Source organism: Carcharhinus amblyrhynchos, chromosome 20 (genome assembly GCF_965287045.1).
Source record: "Carcharhinus amblyrhynchos chromosome 20, sCarAmb.v2.hapA, whole genome shotgun sequence".
In the NCBI taxonomy this organism is placed as follows: Eukaryota; Metazoa; Chordata; class Chondrichthyes; order Carcharhiniformes; family Carcharhinidae; genus Carcharhinus; species Carcharhinus amblyrhynchos.
The window spans coordinates 52,112,073-52,135,051 of NC_137343.1; the positions used below are offsets into that span (position 1 = coordinate 52,112,073).

Here is a 22,979-nt window from a genome sequence, read left to right on the forward strand (position 1 = left end):
GAGAAAGCAGTGGACTGAAAAGCTTGAGCATGTAGATAGTAAGAAAGAGGACGTGTTGGAGCTTTTGAAAAGCATCAAGTTAGATAAGTCGCCGGGACTGGATGGAATGTACCCAGGTTACTGTGGGAGGCAAGGGAGGAGATTGCTGAGCCTCTGGCGATGATCTTTGCATCATCAATGGAGACAGGAGAGGTTCCAGAGGATTGGAGGATTGCGGATATTGTTCCTTTATTCAAGAAAGGAAGTAGAGATAGCCCAGGAAATTATAGACCAGTGAGCCTAACCTCAGTGGTTGGTAAGTTGATGGAGAAGATCCTGAGAGACAGGATTTATGAATATTTGGAGAGGTATAATATGATTAAGAATAGTCAGCGTGGATTTGTCAAAGGCAGATCGTGCCTTACGAGCCTGATTGAATTTTTTGAAGATGTGACTAAACACATTGACGAAGGAAGACCAGTAGATATGGTTTATATGGACATCAGCAAAGCATTTGATAAGGTGCCCCATGCAAGGCTCATTGAGGAAGTGAGGAGCCATGGGATCCAATGGGACATTACTTTGTGGATCCAGAACTGGCTTACCACAGAAGGCAGAGAGTGGTTATAGATGGGTCATATTCTGCATGGAAGTCGGTCACCAGTGGAGTGCCCCAGGGATCTGTTCTGGGACGCTTACTCTTTGTGATTTTTATAAATGACCTGGATGAGGAAGTGGGCGGAGAAGCGGCAGATGGAGTTCAACCCAGATAAGTGTGAAGTGGTTCATTTTGGCAGGTCAAATAGGATGGCAGAATATAATATTAAGGGTAAGACTCTTGACAGTGTGGAAGATCAGAAGGATCTTGGGGTCTGGGCTCAGAGGACGCTCAAAGCAGTTGTGCAGGCTGAAGCTGTGGTTAAGAAGGCGTGTGGTGTACTGGCCTTCATCAATCAAGGAATTGAGCTTAGGAATCGCGATATAATGTTGCAGGTATATAAGACCCTTGTCAGACCCCACTTGGAGTACTGTGCTCAGTTCTGGTCGCCTCATTACAGGAAGGATGTAGAAGCCACAGAAAGGGTGCAGAGGAGATTTACAAGGATGTTGCCTGGATTGGGGAGCATGCCTTATAAGGATAAGTTGAGGGTGCTTGGCCTTTTCTCCTTGGAGAGATGAAGGATGAAGGGTGACCTGATAAAGGTGTATAAGATGTTGAGAGGTATTGATCGAGTGGGTAGTCGGAGGCTTTTTCCCAGGGCTGAAATAGTTGCCACAAGAGGACACAGGTTTAAGGTGCTGGGGAGTAGGTACAGAGGAGATGTCAGGGCTAAGTTTTTCACTCAGTGGTAGGTGTGTGGAATCGGCTGCCAGCAGTGGTGGAGGCAAATTCGATAGGGTCTTTTAAGAGACTTGTAGATAAGTACATGGAACTTAGTAAGATAGAGGGTTATCGGTAAGCCTAGTAATCTCTAACTTAGGGACATGTTCGGCACAACTCTGTGGGCCGAAGGGCCTGTATTGTGCTGTAGTATTTCTTTGTTTCTATGTATGAACTGGGTTATTTTTCTACATTAACCCATACTGGGTGAGTTTTATATATTAACCCCAGTTGGATGAATTTTATATATTATAATTCCCATTGGGTAAGTTTTCCACGTTAACTCCAGTTGTGTGAGTTTTCTACATTAACCAATGTTGGTTGAGTTTTATTTATTAACCCCAGTTGAGAGAATTTTCTATATTAATCCCTGTGGGTGTGTTTTCTACATGAATCCCTGTTGGGTGAAGTTTCTATATTAATACCTATTGGGTGAGTTTTTGATATTAATCCCTGTTGGGTAAGTTTTCTTCATTAACACCTGTTGGCTGAGTTTTGTACATTAATGCCCATTGGGTGAGTTTTCTATGTTAACCCCTGTTGGGTGACTTTTCTACATTAACTTCTCTTGGTTGAGTTTTTTATATTAACCCCTGTTGGGTGAGTTTGCTACATCAACCACTGTTGCATGAGTTTTCTGTATAGAGCCCTGTTGAGTAAGTTTTCTACATTAACCCCCGTTGGGTGAGTTTTCTAAATTAATTGTTGTTGGTTGAGTTTTCTATGTTAACCCCTGTTGAGTAAGTTTTCTACATTAGGTCCTGTTGTGTGAGTTTTATATATTAATCTCCATTTGGTAAGTTTTCTACTTTAACCCCTGTTGGGTGAGTTTTCTACATTAACCAGTGTTAGAACATAGAACATAGAAAAACTACAGCACAAACAGGCCCTTCGGCCCACAAGTTGCACCGATCATATCTCTGCCTACTACGCTTACCTATAACCCTCAATCCTATTAAGTCCCATGTACTTATCCAGAAGTCTATTAAAAGACCCTATCGAATCCGCCTTCACCACCACCAATGGCAGCCGATTCCACTCACTCACCACCCTCTGAGTGAAAAACTTACCCCTAACATCTCCTCTGTACCTGCTCCCCAGCACCTTAAACCTGTGTCCTCTCGTGGCAACCATTTCAGCCCTGGGAAATAGCCTCTGAGAATCCACCCGATCAATACCCCTCAACATCTTATACACCTCTATCAGGTCACCTCTCATCCTCCGTCTCTCCAAAGAGAAAAGACCGAGCTCTCTCAACCTATCCTCATAAGGCATGCTCCCCAATCCAGGCAACATTCTTGTAAATCTCCTCTGTACCCTTTCAATGGCTTCCACATCCTTCCTGTAGTGAGGCGACCAGAACTGCGCACAGTACTCCAAGTGGGGTCTGACAAGGGTCCTATAAAGTTGCAGCATTATCTCCCAACTCCTAAACTCAATCCCTCGATTAATGCAGGCCAGTACACCATACGCCTTCTTGACCACATCCTCCACCTGCGAGGCCGATTTAAGAGTCCTATGGACCTGGACCCCAAGGTCCTTCTGATCCTCTACACTGCTAAGAATCTTACCCTTAATACTTTATCCCTTCATCCCATTTGGCCTGCCAAAATGGACCACTACACATTTATCCGGGTTGAAGTCCATCTGCCACTTCTCCGCCCAGTCTTGCATCCTATCTATGTCTCGCTGCAACTTCTAACATCCCTCCAAACTATCCACAACACCTCCAACCTTCGTGTCATCGGCAAACTTACCAACCCATTCCTCCACTTCCTCATCCAGGTCTTTTATAAAAATCACAAAGAGTAAGGATCCCAGAACAGATCCCTGGGGCACTCCACTGGTGACTGACCTTCATACGAAAAAGACCCATCGACAAGCTTGTGTGGGCAAGCCAGTTCTGGATCCACAAAGCAAGGGGGCATGGGATCCCTTGGATCCCATGCCCCCTCACTTTGTCAAGAAGTCTTGCATGGGGGACCTTATCGAACGCCTTGCTGAAGTCCATATAAACCACATCCACCGTTCTTCCTTCGTCAATGTGTTGTCACATTTTCAAAAAACTCAGCTAGGCTTGTAAGGTACGTCCTGCCTTTGACAAAGCCGTGCTGACTATTTTTGATGATACTATACTTCTCTAAATGTTCATAAATCCTGTCTCTCAGGATCTTCTCCATCAACTTACCAACCACTGAGGTTAGACTCACCGGTCAATAATTTCCTGGGCTATTTCTATTCCCTTTCTTGAATATAGGAACATCATCCAGTGTTGGGTGAGTTTTATCTATTAACCCCAGTTGGGAGAATTTTATATATTAACCCTTGTTGAGTGAGTTTTCGATATTCATCCCCGTTGGATAATTTTTCTACATTATTCCCTGCTGGGTGAGGTTTCTACAATAACCCCTGTTGGGTGAGTTTTCGGTATTAATCCCTGTTGGCCTAGTTTTATACATTAACCCCTGTTGGGTGAGTTTTCGATATTAACTCCTGTTGGGCCAGTGTTATATATTAACCTCTGTTCAGTGAGTTTTCCATATTATTCCCCAATGGGTAAGTTTTCTACATTAATCGCTATTGGGTGACTTTTTTTACATTAACACCTGTTCAGTGAGTTTTCTACTTTAATCCATACTGGGTGAGTTTTCTATATTAATCCTTGCTGGCTGACTGTTCTACATTAACAGCTGTTTGGTGAGTTCTGTACATCAATCCCTGTTGAGTGAGTTTTCGATATTAATCCCCGTTGGGTGTGTTTTCTATATTAACCCCTGTTGCGTTACTTTCCTATATTAACCCCTGTTGGGTGGGTTTTCTACTTTAACCCCTGTTGGGTGAGTTTTCCATATTAACCCCTGTTGCGTTACTTTCCTATATTAACCCCTGTTGGGTGAGTTTTCTACTTTAACCCCTGTTGGGTGAGTTTTCAATATTAATTCCTGTTGGGTAAATTTTCTACATTAACCTCTATTGGCTAAGTTTTCTATATTAACCCTTGTTTTGTGAGTTTTCTATATTAATCCCTGTTGGGTGTGTTTTCTATATTAACCCCTGTTGGGTGAGTTTTCTATATTAACCCCTGTCGGGTGTGTTTTCTATATTAACCCCTGTCGGGTGTGTTTTCTATATTAACCCCTGTTGGGTGAGTTGTATATACTAACGCCAGTTTGGTGAATTTTATATATTAGCACCTGTTGGGTGAGTTTTCTATATTAACCCCTTTGGGTGAGTTTTCTATATTAACCCCTGTCGGGTGTGTTTTCTATATTAACCCCTGTCGGGTGTGTTTTCTATATTAACCCCTGTTGAGTGAGTTGTATATACTAACGCCAGTTTGGTGAATTTTATATATTAGCACCTGTTGGGTGAGTTTTCTATATTAACCACTGTTGCATGAGTTTTCTACATAAATCCCTGTTGAGTTAATTTTCTACATTAACCCCAATAGGGTGAGTTTTCTACATTAACCCCTGTTGGGTGAGTTTGATATTATTCCCTGTTGGGTGAATTTTCTACATTAACTCCTGTTGGCTGAGTTTTATGTATTTAACCCGTGTTGGGTGAGTTTTCTTAAAAAGCAGGACCTTAGAGGTCATCGCGTCTGGATTACTACCTAAGCTACGAGCAAGTGAGTGTATGGTGAGTCTGATTAGAGTTAAATGCAGGGTTCAAAGATTGGTGTGGGAAGATTTTGGGAAGAAATGACAGAGTAAAGTAGTAATAAGGAAAATGCTGATGAGAGTGTGGCAGGAAGGCACAGATTGTACAAATCTAAGAATGCTGATGACACAAAGGTAGGGAGGGAACTAAGTTGTGAAGAAGACATAAGGAGCCAGCAAAGGGATCAAGATAGGTAAGTGAGTGGACAAAAGTTTGGCAGATGGAGTTTAATGTGGAAAATGCAACTTGTCCATTGTAACAAGAAGAATAGAAAAGCAGTGTATAATTTAAATGAGAGAGGTTGTAGAATTCTGACATCCAGAGGGATCTGGCTATCCCAGTAATCATAAAAATTTAGTATGCAGGTACCGCAAATGAAGAGGAAAGTAAATAGAAAGTTGTTTATTGCAAGGGGAATGGAATTTAAAAGTATGGATGTTTTGCCACAGTGAGAAGACATCCAGAAAACTATGTAGAGTTTCATTCTCCTTTATGAGAAAGGATATAATTGTGGCTAGAATCAGTTCAGAGAAGATTCACTCGACAGATACCTGGGATTAGGGGGAGTGGTTATCTGTGAGGAAAGGCTGGGTAGCACTGCTGACTCACAAATCAAGGACCCTTTTGGAGAGTTGATGCAGACTTGATGAACTGCGTGGCTTCTCTCTGCATTGTAGGGATCCTATGGTTAAATGGTAGGTTGGGCCTGTATCCCTTAGAGTGTAAAAGACTGAGAGGTGATATTATTAAAACATATGAGCTCCTGAAGGGGACTTGATAGAGTGGAAGTTTCCCCTTGTGAGAAAGACTAGAACTAGGGGCCACTGTTTAAAAATAGGAGATCTTCCACTTAAGATGGAGATGAGAATGATGTTTTGTCTCTCAGAGGATCACAAATCTTTGGAATGCTCTTCCTCAGAGAGCAATGGGTCAGAAAGCGTAAATGAACATTTTATTTGCAGATGTAGATCCTTGACTAACGAGGGAGTCAAAGATTATTGGTATAGGTGGAATGTAGCTTTGAGGGTCAGCTATGAGCTTATTGAATGGTGGAGCAGACTAGAGGGATTGAATGGTTATTCCTGCTTCTAATCCAATGTTTGTCGGTAAAAATGCTCACCAGACATAAAAAGAAAGAAAAAGCAGTAGCTCCATAATGCTCTGTACCAAGTTGACACTATGGAATTTCTGACTTGAGCAATCGGTTAACAGAGGATTCTTTCACCAACCCCTTAGCCCAACACTCTCAAGCATGGAAGATGTGATGTGGTGTCTACAATGATGAGTGCTGAGGACTCAATTAATCATTGTTTATTAATGACTGAAATGATAAAATAGAAAACCATGCAAAATTTATCAATATGCAAATTTATCAAGAGATAAAGATAGTTGGCATTGTGACTAGTACAGATTGAAGCAACAAATTATTGAGATATTGATAAAGTGAATTAGCAAAATTGAGGCAACTGAATTTCAATGGAGCCAAGTATGAAGTCATCCAATGGATAGAGTAGGATACTTCCAAAACAGAGAAAAGCCAGAAAACATGGAGATGCAGTGAGATTGGGAAATCCAGATAGACAGACTATCAAAATGTCACCAACAGGTAGTGATGAGAGACTGATGGAATGTTGGATTTTATAACTCAATGACCAGAATACAAGCTGCACAGGTATTCCACACCTGAAGTACTGACAGCAGCTCGGCACACCACCTTTGCAAGGACCAACTTAAACTTATGTCCCCGAGTACTTTCCTTTCAGACAACCTCCATAAGTCAGGAATCTTGTCTGGTAAGAAAAGGCCATGATGCCTCTTTTGGGGAGAGCTGAGCCCTGTGAGGAAGACTGTGCCTAATACATTGAGCACGTGCATTACTGCTTCCATGTTAACAACATTAAAGGAGATGAAAATCAAAAAGCGATATTGTTAACAGTGGGGCCCCAGCTTTCAGTGTGATAAGAAGTCTGACCTATCCGGATGCCCTAACTCAATAACTTTTAGTGAACTGGTAGACTTGGTAAAAATCCATTATGATCTGGAGCCCCCAGTAATTCTCCAGCAATATTGTTTCAACGTGGCTGGGAGGACCCCTGGGGAATGTGTCACTGAGTTCTTGGCTAGGTTGTGGAGACCAACTGAACACTGCAAATTTAGACTGCCTCTTAATGAAATGCTGTGGGACATATTGGTCTGCAGCAGAAATGACCTGACCATACAAAAGAAGCTGTTGGCAGAATCCAATTTGGACTTTAAAAAAGCCATTGAGACAGCCTTGTGACTTGAGAACACAGAAAAAAAGGGGCTGAAGAGCTCCAAGGGGCATCAGACAGCAATGTCTTCCAAATAGGGAGAGGGACCTCATGTAATCAGTCCTCAATGGACAGTGTTTGTCTCAATCAGTTATTAAACAGCACCATTTGATATGGGAATCCAAATGTCACCACCAGACAGTCTGGGAACAGCACTGCTGACTCCAAGAGTATTAAAGTCCCAGAAAGATGTGGTTACTAGGGGCAGAATTAGGCCGTTTGGCCCATCGAGTCTGCTCCACCATTCAATCATGATCAATATAACTCTCATCCCATTCTCCTGACTTCCCCCCATAACACTTGATCCTCTTATTGATCAAGAACGTATTGACCTCTGTAGCAATGAGTTCCAGATTCATCACCCTCTGATTGAAGAAATTCCTCCTCATCTCCGTTTTAAAGGAGTGTCCCTTCACTCTGAGGTTGTGCCCTCGAGTTCTCGTCTCTCCCACTAGTGGAAACATTTTCTCCAAGTCCACTCTGTCTGGGCCTCTCAGTATTCCGTAAGTTTCAATTATATCCCCCTCATCCTTCTAAACTCCAACTTTAGACGCAGACTCCTCAACTGCTCCTCATATGATAAACCCTTCATTCCGAGGATCATTCTTGTGAATCTCCTCTGGACACCCTCCAAGGCCAGCACACTTTCTTCAGGGGCCCAAAACTGCTCACAATATTCCAAATGGGGCCTGACCAGAGCCTTATACAGCTTCAGCAGTACATTCTACCCCTCCGGAAATGAATACTAACATTGCATTTGCCTTCCTAACTGCCAACTGAACCTGTGTGTTAACCTGAAGAGAGTCCTGAACCCAAACTCCCAAGTCCCTCTGTGCTTCAGACCTCTGAAGCCTTTCCCCATTTTGAAAATAATCTATGTCTCTACTCTTCCTACCAAAGTGCATAACTTCTCATTTTCCCGTGTTAAACTCCATCTGCCACTTCTTTGCCCACTCTCCTGGCTGTCCAAGTCATTCTGCAGCCTTCCCACTTCCTCAACACTACATATCTTTGTACCGTCCGCAAATTTAGAAACCATACCCTCAGTTTTATCTTCCAGATGATGAATGTATATAGTGAAAAATTGTGGTCCCAACACTGACCTCTGTGGTCACCGGTCGCCATCCTGTAAAGGACTCCCTTATCCACACTCTCTGCCTTCTGTCTGTCAGCCAATCTTCTTTCCATGCCAGAACCTTGCCTCTAACACCATTGGCTTTTAGCTTATTTAGCAGCCTCCTGTAAGCCTGTCAAAGGCTTTCTGGAAATCCAAATAAATCACGTCCACTGGCTCTCCTTTATCTAACTTCTTTGTTATCTTCTCAAAGAACTCTTACAGATTTATCAGATACTACCTCCCTTTGATGAAGCCGTGCAGTCTCAGCCCTATTTTACCGTGCATTTGCAAGTACTCTGCAATTTTATCCTTAATGATGGACTCTTACCTGCACGTTAACCCATAACCGACGTCAGGATAATCAGCCTATAATCTTCCATCTTCAGCCTCCCTCCCTTCTTAAACAGGGGTGTTACATTATCCTTTTTTCCAGTCCTCTGGGACCTTCCTTGATCCCAACGATTCCTGAAAGATCATCACCAATTCTTCCACAATCTCTTCGGCTATCTCCTCTAGAACCATGGGATTAATCCATCCGGTCTGGGTGTTTTATCCATCTTCAGACCTTTCAGTTTCCCTAACACCTTCGCCTTAGTGATGGCCACTACATTTGCCTGTGGCCCCTGGCTCTGTTGAAATTCTGGTACGTTACTGGTGTGTTCACTGTGAAGAGTGATACAAAGTACCCATTCAGTTCCTCTGCCATTTCTGTCTCCCAATACTACTTCTCCAGCCTCATTTTCCAGCAGTTCAATGTCCATTCTTACCTCTCTTACCGTTTTTATATCTAATAAAAACTCTTGGAATCTTCTTTTATATTACTAGCTAGCTTACCCTCATATTTCATCTTCTCCCCCCCTTTATTGTTTCTTTAGTTGTGTTCTGTTTAACACAGTGGCTTCCCACTACTCCTCACCTCATGGAAATGCTCTTTCCTTTGCTTTTATGTGATCCTTGACTGCCCTTGTCAGCGATGGTTGCCTTGTCCTCCTGTTAACATGCTTCCTCCTTTATGTTGTGCCTTCTGAATTATCTCCAAAAACTCCTACCACTGTTGTTCCAGTCTTTCCTGACAGGCTCTCTTTCCAATCAATTCTGACCAGCTGCTCCCTCATGGCCTTGTAATTTCCTTTTATTAATTGTAGCACCGTTATATCTGATTCCAGCTTCTCCCTCTCAAACTGCAAGGTGAATTCTAACATATTGTGGTCACTGCCCCCTATGGGTTCCTTCACCTTAAGTTCCCTGGTCCAGTCTGCCTCATTACATATCATCAGATTCAGAAGTGCTAGTGAGCTGCTCCAAAAAAGCCATCTCTGAGACATTCCACAAATTCTTTATTTGAGGTCTGTTATCAACTTGACTTTCCCAATCCACCTGCATATTAAAATCCCCCATGATTACTGTAATACTGTCTTTCTTACATTCCTTTTCTATCTCCTGATTTATTTTCTGCCACACATCCTGACCACTAGGGAGCCTGTACATAATTCCCATCAGGGTCTTTTTCCCTTTGCGATTCACCAACTCTACCCACACAGATTGAATGGTATCCAACTGGTTGATGGATGATTGCAAGCACTGTTGAAGGAACACAGCTACGGCAATGTTTCAGGAACAGACAAAATACATACTGCCTAGGCAGAAGGCCAGGAACGTAACAGAGTTAAAATCCTTCCTGAAGTTGGTCGATCACTATGGATGATTTATCCTGAATTTGGCTTCCATTCTGGCCCCCTACTACAAACATACTATCGATGGCCTTTGGAAACTCCACAGGTAGCAGCTTTTTTAAATGTCAGTTATTATCCTCCAACTTAGTGGCCCGTTTCAACTCTAAGAAATAACTTTTATTAACTAGTGATGGTTCCCCATTGTGACGGATGGTGCAGTGCTCTCACTCGCTGGAAAGACAGGACAGAGAAACCCAAGTGTTTGCCTCCTCGACTCTTTCATATACAGAGCAAAGATATTCTCAAATTGAGAAGGGTTGGTGGGCATATTTAGTGCGAAGAAGGTCCATCAATATGTCTTCAATTTTACAACTAGCGACCATAAACCCTTACTGGATCCCTTCAAAGAGGACAAAGCAATTTCTCCGATTGCCTCTGCTTACATACAGTGCTGGGCCTTGTTATTGTCATGAATATTGGTTTCAATATTTATCACATTATTCAAATGTCATTAGTGAGTTCTGGACACGATCACAGACTTGGAGATCAGGATGCCTGTACAAGGGGCACCCCCGGAGCTCAGCAGCTGCCTTCACCGGTGAGATTAGATTCCACTTACCCCTTACTGGCAAGAATTGCGCCTGGACTTTCTCTTTACTAAAATTCAGTACAATTATGACTGGGAGTTCGCCCAAAAAAACATCAGTGTCATTCTCTCCCATTTACACGTTCATAGAATCCTGACAGTACGGAAGGAGGCCATTTGGCCCATTGAGCTTGCACAAATGACTATCCCATCCAGGCCCCATCCCTTTAACCACATATATTTACCATGCTAATCCCCCTGACAATAAGTAATTTAGCCTGGCCAATCAACCTAACCCTCTTATCTTTGGACTGTGGGAGGAAACCAGAGCACCCGGAGGAAACCCACACAGATACGAGGAGAACGTGCAAACTCCACATAATGACCCAAGGGCAGAATTGAACCTGGGTCCTTGGTGCTGTGAGGCAGCAGTGCTAACCACTCTTCCATTGTGCCACTCATTTGGCATTTAGAATTTTTTTCCTAAACTTCCAACCACAGTCATTTTTTTGCGAAGATTTTGCCCCGAATCAGTTAAACTCTGCTATGAAAACCCAGGCCAACAAATATGCCATTGAAAACTGAATAACCACATATATAATACCATCCCTGTAAATATTCACAATTCCAGCAGAAACCTTTTCAATATTATAGATTCTGCATATTTCTCCTAAAACCACAGCCTGTCGACGGATTTGGAAAGGAACTACACGGTTTGCACCTGCAGTGTATTGTTCCTTGGTTTTATCTGTCACAGTTAGTTGAGTAAGAAGTCTGAGTAAGAAGTCCCGTTGGACTTTAACCTGTTGTTGTGAGACTTCTTACTGTGTTTACCCCAGTCCAACGCCGGCATCTCCACATCACAGTTGACTCATTTTGAGATTCTATACCGGAAGTATCACAGAATTGGCTGTTCTTTGTGATTCAGATGGAGTTGGAATGTTTGTCTTTTAATCTTCAGATGGGATCAGTCACTCAGTACACACAGGCGCTGCTGGGAATAGACTTACAAACAAGCAGACCAATACAAAACAACAGGAAAGGAAGGATTTTCTACATGGTTCAGCCGATCATATAATTTGAGGTGTACAATATATAAGCTCCATATCCAATACAAAGCTGCATGATATTCTGGGAGAGGTAAAATGAATGAACCAAAAGGCCAGGGCAATTTCAATCCAAGGCTTAGTGAACGGTCTCTGCATCAGCAGTCAATTAGTCCCAATCCACACCCTTTCCCTCAAACCCCATCATTGTTTTCCTTCAAACTGACTCTCACTGGTGCAGGGGTCCCACACACACTGACTCTCACTGGGGTACGGGTCCCACACACACTGACTCTCACTGGGGTACGGGTCCCACACACACTGACTCTCACTGGGGTACGGGTCCCACACACACACTGACTCTCACTGGGGTACGGGTCCCACACACACTGACTCTCACTGGGGTACGGGTCCCACACACACTGACTCTCACTGGGGTACGGGTCCCACACACACTGACTCTCACTGGGGTACGGGTCCCACACACACTGACTCTCACTGGGGTACGGGTCCCACACACACACTGACTCTCACTGGGGTACGGGTCCCACACACACTGACTCTCACTGGGGTACGGGTCCCACACACACTGACTCTCACTGGGGTACGGGTCCCACACACACTGACTCTCACTGGGGTACGGACCCCACACACACACTGACTCTCACTGGGGTACGGCTCCCACACACACTGACTCTCACTGGGGTACGGGTCCCACACACACTGACTCTCACTGGGGTACGGGTCCCACACACACTGACTCTCACTGGGGTACGGGTCCCACACACACTGACTCTCACTGGGGTACGGCTCCCACACACACTGACTCTCACTGGGGTACGGCTCCCACACACACTGACTCTCACTGGGGTACGGGTCCCACACACACTGACTCTCACTGGGGTACGGGTCCCACACACACTGACTCTCACTGGGGTACGGGTCCCACACACACACTGACTCTCACTGGGGTACGGCTCCCACACACACTGACTCTCACTGGGGTACGGGTCCCACACACACTGACTCTCACTGGGGTACGGCTCCCACACACACTGACTCTCACTGGGGTACGGCTCCCACACACACTGACTCTCACTGGGGTACGGGTCCCACACACACTGACTCTCACTGGGGTACGGGTCCCACACACACTGACTCTCACTGGGGTACGGCTCCCACACACACTGACTCTCACTGGGGTACGGCTCCCACACACACTGACTCTCACTGGGGTACGGCTCCCACACACACTGACTCTCACTGGGGTACGGCTCCCACACACACTGACTCTCACTGGGGTACGGGTCCCACACACACTGACTCTCACTGGGGTACGGCTCCCACACACACTGACTCTCACTGGGGTACGGGTCCCACACACACTGACTCTCACTGGGGTACGGCTCCCACACACACTGACTCTCACTGGGGTACGGCTCCCACACACACTGACTCTCACTGGGGTACGGCTCCCACACACACTGACTCTCACTGGGGTACGGGTCCCACACACACTGACTCTCACTGGGGTACGGGTCCCACACACACTGACTCTCACTGGGGTACGGGTCCCACACACACTGACTCTCACTGGGGTACGGCTCCCACACACACTGACTCTCACTGGGGTACGGGTCCCACACACACTGACTCTCACTGGGGTACGGGTCCCACACACACTGACTCTCACTGGGGTACGGGTCCCACACACACTGACTCTCACTGGGGTACGGCTCCCACACACACTGACTCTCACTGGGGTACGGGTCCCACACACACTGACTCTCACTGGGGTACGGCTCCCACACACACTGACTCTCACTGGGGTACGGGTCCCACACACACTGACTCTCACTGGGGTACGGGTCCCACACACACTGACTCTCACTGGGGTACGGGTCCCACACACACTGACTCTCACTGGGGTACGGGTCCCACACACACTGACTCTCACTGGGGTACGGGTCCCACACACACTGACTCTCACTGGGGTACGGGTTCCACACACACTGACTCTCACTGGGGTACGGGTCCCACACACACTGACTCTCACTGGGGTACGGGTCCCACACACACTGACTCTCACTGGGGTACGGGTCCCACACACACTGACTCTCACTGGTGCAGGGGTTCCACACACACTGACTCTCACTGGTGCAGGGGTTCCACACACACTGACTCTCACTGGGGTACGGGTCCCACACACACTGACTCTCACTGGGGTACGGGTCCCACACACACTGACTCTCACTGGGGTACGGGGTCCCACACACACTGACTCTCACTGGGGTACGGGTCCCACACACACTGACTCTCACTGGGGTACGGGTTCCACACACACTGACTCTCACTGGGGTACGGGTTCCACACACACTGACTCTCACTGGGGTACGGGTCCCACACACACTGACTCTCACTGGGGTACGGGTCCCACACACACTGACTCTCACTGGGGTATGGGGTCCCACACACACTGACTCTCACTGGGGTACGGGTCCCACACACACTGACTCTTACTGGTGTACGGGTCTCACACACACTGACTCTCACTGGGGTACGGGTCCCACACACACTGACTCTCACTGGGGTACGGGTCCCACACACACTGACTCTCACTGGGGTACGGGTCCCACACACACTGACTCTCACTGGGGTACGGGTCCCACACACACTGACTCTCACTGGGGTATGGGGTCCCACACACACTGACTCTCACTGGGGTACGGGTCCCACACCCACTGACTCTCACTGGGGTACGGGTCCCACACACACTGACTCTCACTGGGGGACAGTTCCACACACACTGACTCTCACTGGGGTACGGGTCCCACACACACTGACCCTCACTGGGGTACAGGTTCCACACACACTGACCTACACTGACCCTTCCTAACTGCTGACTGAACCTGCACGTTAACCTTAAGAGAATCTTGAAAATGACCCTCAAGTCCCTTTGTGTTTCTGATTTCTTAAGCATTTTTCCATCTCAAAAACAGCCTATGCCTCCATTCCTCCTTCCAAAGTGCTAACCTCACACTTTTCCACATTATATTCCACCTGCCCCTTCTTTGCCCACTCTCCTAAGCTGTCCAAGTCCTTTTGCAGCCCCTCTGCTTCCTCAATACTACCTGTCCCTTTATATATCTTTGTACCATCTGCAAACTTAGTAACAATGCCTTCAGTTCCTTCCTCCAAATCGTTAATGTATATTGTGAAAAGTTGTGGCCAGCTTCAACCCCTCAGGCACACCACTAGTCACCGGCTGCCATCCTGAGAAACACATCTTTATCCCCACTCTCTGCCCTTCTGCCAACCAATCCTCGATCTAAGCCAGGATCCTACCTATGGGCACTTATTTAACAGTCTCCTATGCAGCACCTTGTCAAAGGCCTTCTGGAAATCTAAATAAATCACATCCACTGGTTCTCCTTTATCTAACTTCCTTGTTACCTCCTCAAAGAACTGAAACAGATTTGTTTAACATGACAGCCCTTGACAAAGCCATGCTGACTCAGTCCTATTTCATCATATACTTCCAAGTACTCTGCGATCTCATCTTTAATAATGAACTCTAAAATCTTGCCAATGACTGAAGTCAGGCTAACTGGCTTATAATTTTCCATCTGCTGCCTCCCTCCCTTCTTGCATAGCGGTGTTACATTAGCTACTTTCCAGTACCCTGGGACCCTCCCTGTTTCCAGTGATTCCTGAAAGATCATCACCAATGCCTCCACAATTTCCTCAGCTATCTCTTTTAGAACCTGTGGTGTAGTTCATCCGGTCCAGGTGATTTATCCACCTTCAGATCTTACAGTTTCCCCAGAACCTTCTCCTTAGTGATGGCCACTACACCCACCTGTCCCCCTGACTCTCCTGGAGTTCCAGCATCCCACTGGTGTCTTCCACCGTGTAGACTGATGCAAAGTAACTATTCAGTTCTTCTCCCATTGCTTTGTTTCCTATTATTACTTCTCCAGCCTCATTTTCCAGTGGTCTAATGGCTATTTTTGCCTCTCTCTTACCTTTTATATATTGAAAAAACTCTTCCTATCTTCTTTTACATTACTAGCTATTCTACACTCATATTTCATCTTCTCCCCCCTTATTGTTTTTCCTCGATGTCCTCTGCTCGCTTTTAAAGGCTTCTCAATCCTCACTACTTTGTACACTTTTTGTTTTGCTTTTATGCTGTCCTTGACTTCCCTTGTCAGGTTAAAGTCCAACAGGTTTATTTGGTAGCAAAAGCCACTAACTTTCAGAGCGTTGCTCCTTTGTCAGATAAGTGGGAGTTCTGTTCACAAACAGGACATATAAAGACACAAACTCAATTTACAAAATAATGGTTGGAGTGCAAGTCTTTACAGGTAATCAAGTCTTAAAGATACAGACAATGTGAGTGGAGAGAGGGTTAAGCACAGGTTAGAGAGATGTGTATTGTCTCCAGACAAGACAGTTAGTGAGATTTTGCAAACCCAGCCCAGTCGTGGGGTTCCAGATAGTGTGACCTGAACCCAAGATCCCGGTAGAAGCCATCCTCACATGTGCGGAACTTGGCTATCAGTTTCTGCTCAGCGACTCTGCGCTGTCGTGTGTTGTGAAGGCCGCCTTGGAGAACGCTTACCCGAAGATCATAGGCCGAATGCCCGTGACTGCTGAAGTGTTCGCCAACAGGAAGAGAACAGTCTTGCCTGGTGATTGTCAAGCAATGTTCATTCATCCTTTGTCGTAGCGTCTGCATGGTCTCCCCAATGTACCATGCTTCGGGACATCCTTTCCTGCAGTGTATCAGATAGACAACATTGGCTGAGTTGCAAGAGTATGTACCGTGTACCTGGTGGATGGTGTTCTCACGTGAGATGATGGCATCAGTGTCACTGACCTGGCATGTCTTGCAGAGGTTGCTGAGGCAGAGTTGTATGATATCATGATCACTGTTCTTCTGAAGGCTGGGTAGTTTGCTGTGAACAATGGTCTGTTTGAGGTTGTGCGGTTGTTTGAAGGCAAGAAGTGGGGGTGTGGGGATGGCCTTGGCAAGATGTTCGTCTTCATCAATGGTATGTTGAAGGTCCTGGAGAAGCTGTCGTAACTTCTCCGCTCCAGGGAAGTACTGGACGACGAAGGGTACTCTGTCCATCGTGTCCTGTGTTTGTCTTCTGAGGAGGTCGGTACGGTTTTTCACTGTGGATCAATGAGTTGAGCGCCATATCCTGTTGTTATGAGGGCATCTTTCAGCGTCTGGAGGTGTCTGTTGCGATCCTCCTCATCTGACCAGATCCTGTGTATACGGAGGGCTTGTCTGTAGGGGATGGCCTCTTTAACATGTTTAGGGTGAAAGCTGGAGAAGTGGAGCATTGTGAGGTTATCTGTATGCAACTCGGCCAACGTTGTCTACCTGATACGCTGCAGGAAAGGATGACCTGAGACATGGTACGTTGGGGAGACCATGCAGACGCTACAACAATGGATGAATGAACATCGCTCGACAATCACCAGGCAAGACTGTTCCGCAGTCACAGCATTCGGCCTCTGATCTTCAGGTAAGCGTTCTCCAAGACGGCCTTCACGACACACAATGCAGCATCACGGAGCAAAAACTGATAGCCAAGTTCCGTACACATGAGGACGGCCTCAATCGGGATCTTGGGTTCATGTCACACTATCTGTAACCCCCACAACTTGCCTGGCCTTACAAAATCTCATAACTGTCCTGTCTGGAGACAATACACATCTCTTTAACCTGTGTTTAACCTCCTCTCCACTCACATTGTCTGTACCTTTAAGACTTGATTCCCTGTAAAGACTCACATTCCAGCCATTATTTGGTAAATTGAGTTTGTGTTTTTATATTCCCTGTTTGTGAACAGAACTCCCACCCACCTGACGAAGGGACAGCGCTCCGAAAGCTAGTGGATTTTGCTCCCAAATAACCCTGTTGTATGGAGCCTGTTGTGAGATGATTGCCTGTGTTTAGCCCAGGCCTGGGCCTGATTCCCCGCTCAGCCATGGACCTGCACTCTGACTGGGACTGGGACTGCTGGCAGTTGGACGGAGCGGGCGATGGGAATGTTGAGGAGAGCGGCCTGGATACAGCGGCTGGCGGGGAGCTGCTGAACATCAGACTGTACTGAGAGCTGACAGAGCCGGCACCGGCTTCACTCACAGACACGAACACCGCCATTCCACTGCGGGAGCATCACACTGACCCCACACTGACCCCGGGGGCGGGGCTCGGGCCGGGGGCGGGGACTCGGGCCGGGGGCGGGGGCCAGGGCCGGGGGCGGGGGCCAAAGCCGGGGGCGGGGCCCCGAGCCCGGGGGGCGGGGACCTGGACCGGAGGGCGGGGGCCCGAGCCGGGGGCGGGGACTCGGGCCGGGGGCGGGACTTGCCCCGGGGGGGCGGGGGCCCGGACCGGGGGCGGGGACCCGGGCCGGGGGCGGGGACTTGCCCCGGGGGGGAGGCGCGGCTGGGGGGCGGGTCCTCGGGCCGGGGGGCGGGGACTCGGACCGGGGTGAAGGGGCGACGTGGTGACGGAAGCACGTTGTGAGCCAGTGTGTGACGCAGTCCCGGTCCCGGTTGAGTGTCGGTTCCTCACTCGGTCACCATGCCGCGCGGCAGCCGCAGCCGAGCCAGGTCAGGACCCCCCCCCCCTCCCGCCTACCCCCCGGGGGGCTGTCACCCTGCCCGCTGAGAGAGGGAGAGCCGAGTCCCGGGCCCCGGCCTCAGTCCCTGCCCCGCCGCAATCTCATGAAGGACGGCCCGAGGTCACCGATCAGAGTCCAGGTCCCGGCCTCATCCCGGAGCAGGCCTTAGAGCCCGGGGGGGGAGAGAGGCCTCCTCCACCCCGCTCACCCTCCACCACCCCCCCACCCTCACCCCTCCCCCCTCACCCTCCACCACCCCCCTCCCTCTCCCTCCACCACCCCCACCTTCCCTCACCCCCCCCCCCCACCCTCCACCACCCCCCCCCACCCTCCACCACCCCCCCCACCCTCACCCCTCCCCCCTCCACCACCCCCACCTTCCCTCACCCTCCCAACCCCTCCCCCCCCTCACCCTCACTCCCCCCTCACCCTCCCCCCCCCCTCCCCCCTCACCCTCCCCCCCCCCTCCCCCCCCCCTCCCCCTCCCCCCCCTCACCCTCACTCCTTTTTTTATGGGTGACATTAGGGCAGTGTGATTTGATGTTTAGTGCAGTATTCTAACTTTGGTGTTGCTGTACCCAGACTGTTCACTAATGGTTTGTTTTCTTGATGTAGCCGTCCAGCTCCTGCTCGTGTCCCTGCCCCCACTCGCCCTCCACCAGCTGCTGTCGCTCCTGCCCCAATGCAGCCCCGGCAGCCGGGCCTGATGGCACAGATGGCGAGCACAGCAGCAGGAGTGGCAGTGGGTTCAGCAGTCGGCCATGTGATGGGGAGTGCGCTAACTGGAGCCTTCAGCGGAGGGAGCCCAGAGCCAGCCAAGGCAGACGTTACCTACCAGGTAAGAAAGCATGTCACAGCCAGCCCCTTCTCCAGGATACTGCTCCTTCATCCCAGGAATTAAACCAGTGAACCTTCTGTGTATTCTTTCCATCCATTCTTAAATGAGAGGATCAAAACTGTACCTGGTGCTCTTGGTGTGGTCTCAACAGTGACCTGTAGAAGTGCAGCAAAGCAAGACTTCCCTACTTTAATAATTCTGTCCCCTGCAATGGCCAAGATTTAATATTTTTCCTCAATACTTGCTGTAATTCCGTGCTAAACTTTTGTGACCACAGCATTCCTTCCATTTAAATATTCCTCTGTTTTTCTATACTTCCGAGCAAAGTTCACAATCTCACATTTTCCTGCTTTTTACTGCTGATGTTTGTCAATTCTGATTTGTCCAGATGTGTCTCACACACCTGTCTTGTCCCCATTCTCTCTCATCCGTAGCAGCTTGTTTGTAATTATCATAGCAGATTAATGATCTCATTGATGGAGCAGACTTGATGGGCCTAATGGCCTCCTGCACCTATGTCTTATGGTCCATCTCCCCACTATATCCAGGTCAATCCCTCTTTCTGCTGCCCTCCACTCTCCCTCCAGGAGGGAGGCAGTGGCATAGTGATATTGTCACTGGACTGGTAATCCAGAGGCGCAGAGTAATGCTCTGGGGTCATGGGTTCGTGGTAAAAACCCATCTGGGTCACAAATGTCATTTAGGAAAGAGTCTGAAATCCTTACCTGGTCTGGCCTACATGTAGCTTCAGACCCACAGCAGACTCTTAACTGGCCTTGGGCAGTTAGAGATGGGTAATAAATGTTGGCCCAGCAGCAACATCCACGTAGTGAAATTATAAAAAAAAGTCTATCTTTTCAGCTCTGATCAAATGACCACAGTACTGAGATTTTCTTTGCAACGCTAAAAAGCAGCAGAAATGTCACGCACCTCTTTGGTCCTCATCAACTTCAGGGCAGAAGGCCGTTCGGCCCATCAAGTCTGCTCCAATGAAATCATGACAATCCACAACTCTGCTTCCATTGGGAGTTGAGGATTATCTGGTCATGATCTGCAGATGATATTTTAAGTACAAGTAAACCGCTGCAGTTCATGAGATGTTGGTACAACCTCAGTGCGTTAGGGAGGGAATTCCAGGATTTTAACCCAGTGATGATGAAGGAAACAGCAATATAGTGAGTGACTTGAAGGAGAATTTCCAGATAGTGTTCCCACTTTCCTGCGGCACTTGACCATCTAGAATTTAGTGGTCATGGGTTTGGAAGGTGCTGCCTAGGTGTGCTAGTGGTGGAGAGATGTGGGTGTTTTGTGAAGGGGTGCCAGTCAAAAGGGCTGCTCTGTCCTGGATGGTGTCATGCTCCTTGAGTGTTGTTGGAGCTGCACCATCCAGGTAAGTGGAGAGTATTCCATCACATTCCTCGTTACCTCCATCAGGGTTGGCATCTTGTTGCAGTGCACTGTGTGAAGTGACCTTTACTCAATGGCTTTCCTGTTTTCACTGCAGGAGCCTCCACTGGCAGCAGCTCCAGTGCAACCTCAGAGCCAGCAGAACATTGCCCTGCCAGTTTGAAATGAGGCAATTCCTGGAGTGTGCCCAGAACCAGCATGACCTGACCCTTTGTGATGGTTTTCAATGAGGTATTGAAACAATGCAAATTGTCACATGGTAAGTGGAGGGGTTTGGGTGGGTGGGAGAACGGCTGCGGGGTGGGGGGGGAACGGCTACGGGGGGGGGTGGGGTGGGAGGATGGCTGCCGGGGGTGGGAGGACAGCTGCGGTGGGGGGGGGGGGGGGGGGCAGAGCGGGGGGAGTTGTTGGGTGGGTGGAAGGATGACAAGGGGGGAGCAACGGGAGTGGGGGTTGGGGAAGGGTGGCTGGGGAAGATGTTTTGTAGGGGGGTGGGGGGGGGAGGTGGAGGGAGGCCGGGAGAGAGAGGGAGCCAGGGCAGCCGGGGGTAGAGGGGAGGAGGTTGGAGGGGTTGGGTGCCGGGTGTTGGCGGGTGGGAGGGGATGGTTGGGGGTGAAGGGCGACTGGGATTGGGGAGTTGACGTGGCGGGGAGTGTCAGGGGAGTGGTTGGGTTTAAAGGGCATGGGGTGCAAGCTGGGGTGTGCGGGAGGGACGAGGGTCCACTGCTCGATCAGCTGCACGGCCGATTTCACTGCATATTCGTGATCATTTGGTCCCCACTCTCAGCTCCTACAGGCTGTTCCTGCTTCAAATAGTCTCCTGAAGGCCGTGTTGTAATCAATGTGTTCTGTTTTTATAGGTCTATCCTAAAGTAGGAGCTGCGAATTGGATTTCCAGCAGATGAAAGAGGGAAAGCTGCAATGTGTGACTCTAACTCTTTTGATGATTTAAGATGAAATTTGGACATCTCAGTTGTGCATAGTCGCTTGATGTGAATAAAATGTTTCTGTGATCGTTAAAACTGTCCATGGTTTTCATAGTGAGTGAAAGTATCAGTAATGGGAGGATGGGTGAAGATGCCAGAGATGAGGAAACCTGAGAGGTGTGATACAGCAGCAGTTTGAAATGAAGGTGAAATAACTTTCCAAAAGGAATGGGAAGTGAACAATCAACTTGGCGAGAGGGAAAGAAGAGGAATTAATGGGGTAATTGATAAAAGGGGTATTAACATAATGGGCCTCCTACAGTAGTCTAGTAGTTCAATGTTAATGTGTCACAGTGGCCTCCTGCCACCTTACTCCTATCAGTGTCTATGCTGTTTTTAATCTAATGTCCTTGTTCATCTCAGTTACTCCATGATTCAAATGTGCTGGTTCTGTTGTCCTGATTCTCAGCTAGATTTATTACAAAGAAAACTGCAGCACAGGAATGGGCCCTTTGTCCCTCAAGCCTGTGCCGATCATGATCCCTGCCTAAATTAAAACCGTATGCACTTCAAGTCCATATCCTTCCATTCCCATCCTATTCAAGTATTTGTCCAGATGCCCCTTAAATGCTGCTATTGTACCACCTCCCTGGGCAGCGTGTTTCACAGTAAAAAGTCTGACAACACCAGGTTTTAGTCCAACTGATTTATTTGATAATAGACTCACAAGCTTTCGGGATTAGCCCCTTCGTCAGGTGAATGGAGAGTTCTGGCCTCAGACAGAGCATATAAAGCACAGACAGTTTAGAGATTACTGATTAGAATGCTAATCCTTACACCTAACCTGCTGTTCAAGACCTGAAGTGGCTGACAATGTGAGTGGAAGGAGCACTGATCACAGGTTACAGAGATGTGTATTGTCTCCAGACAGTACAGTAAGTGAGGTTTTGCAAACCCAGGCAAGTCACGGGGGTAACAGATAGTGCGACATGAACCCAAGATCCCTGTTGAGACTGTCCTCGTGTGTGGAACTTGGCTATCAGTCTCTGTTCAGCGACTCTGCGCTGTAACGGATGAATGAACATCGCTCGACAGTCACCAGGCAAGACTGTTCCCTTCCTGTTGGCGAACACTTAAGTGGTCACGGGCATTCAGCCTCTGACCTTCGGGTAAGCATTCTCCAAGGCGGCCTTCACGACACACGACAGCGCAGAGTCGCTGAACAGAGACTGATAGCCAAGTTCCACACACGAGGACAGTCTCAACAGGGATCTTGGGTTCATGTCGCACTATCTGTAACCCCTGTGACTTGCCTGGGTTTGCAAAACCTCACTTACTGTACTGTCTGGAGACAATACACATCTCTGTAACCTGTGATCAGTGCTCCTTCCACTCACATTATCAGCC

General features: G+C 48.0%; 2 protein-coding genes across 2 annotated transcripts in view; one reads left to right on the forward strand and one right to left on the reverse strand.

The window, feature by feature from the left end:
- Positions 1 to 17,938, reverse strand: part of mmp11a (matrix metallopeptidase 11a) — a 61,929-nt gene extending 43,991 nt beyond the window's left edge. Inside the window, exon 1 of the mRNA XM_080208556.1 lies at positions 17,781 to 17,938. Within this exon, the coding sequence (XP_080064682.1) occupies positions 17,781 to 17,938 (158 nt within the window). The remainder of the gene's footprint in view (positions 1 to 17,780) is intronic.
- Positions 17,939 to 18,280: 342 nt separating this feature from the next.
- Positions 18,281 to 21,668, forward strand: LOC145356033 (coiled-coil-helix-coiled-coil-helix domain-containing protein 2-like). The gene is made up of 4 exons (XM_080208621.1): positions 18,281 to 18,390; positions 19,017 to 19,239; positions 20,744 to 20,905; positions 21,507 to 21,668. Exons 1-3 carry the CDS (start codon positions 18,362 to 18,364, stop codon positions 20,807 to 20,809), a joined length of 318 nt encoding a protein of 105 aa, XP_080064747.1. The 5' UTR covers positions 18,281 to 18,361; the 3' UTR covers positions 20,810 to 20,905; positions 21,507 to 21,668.
- Positions 21,669 to 22,979: the final 1,311 nt, after the last annotated feature.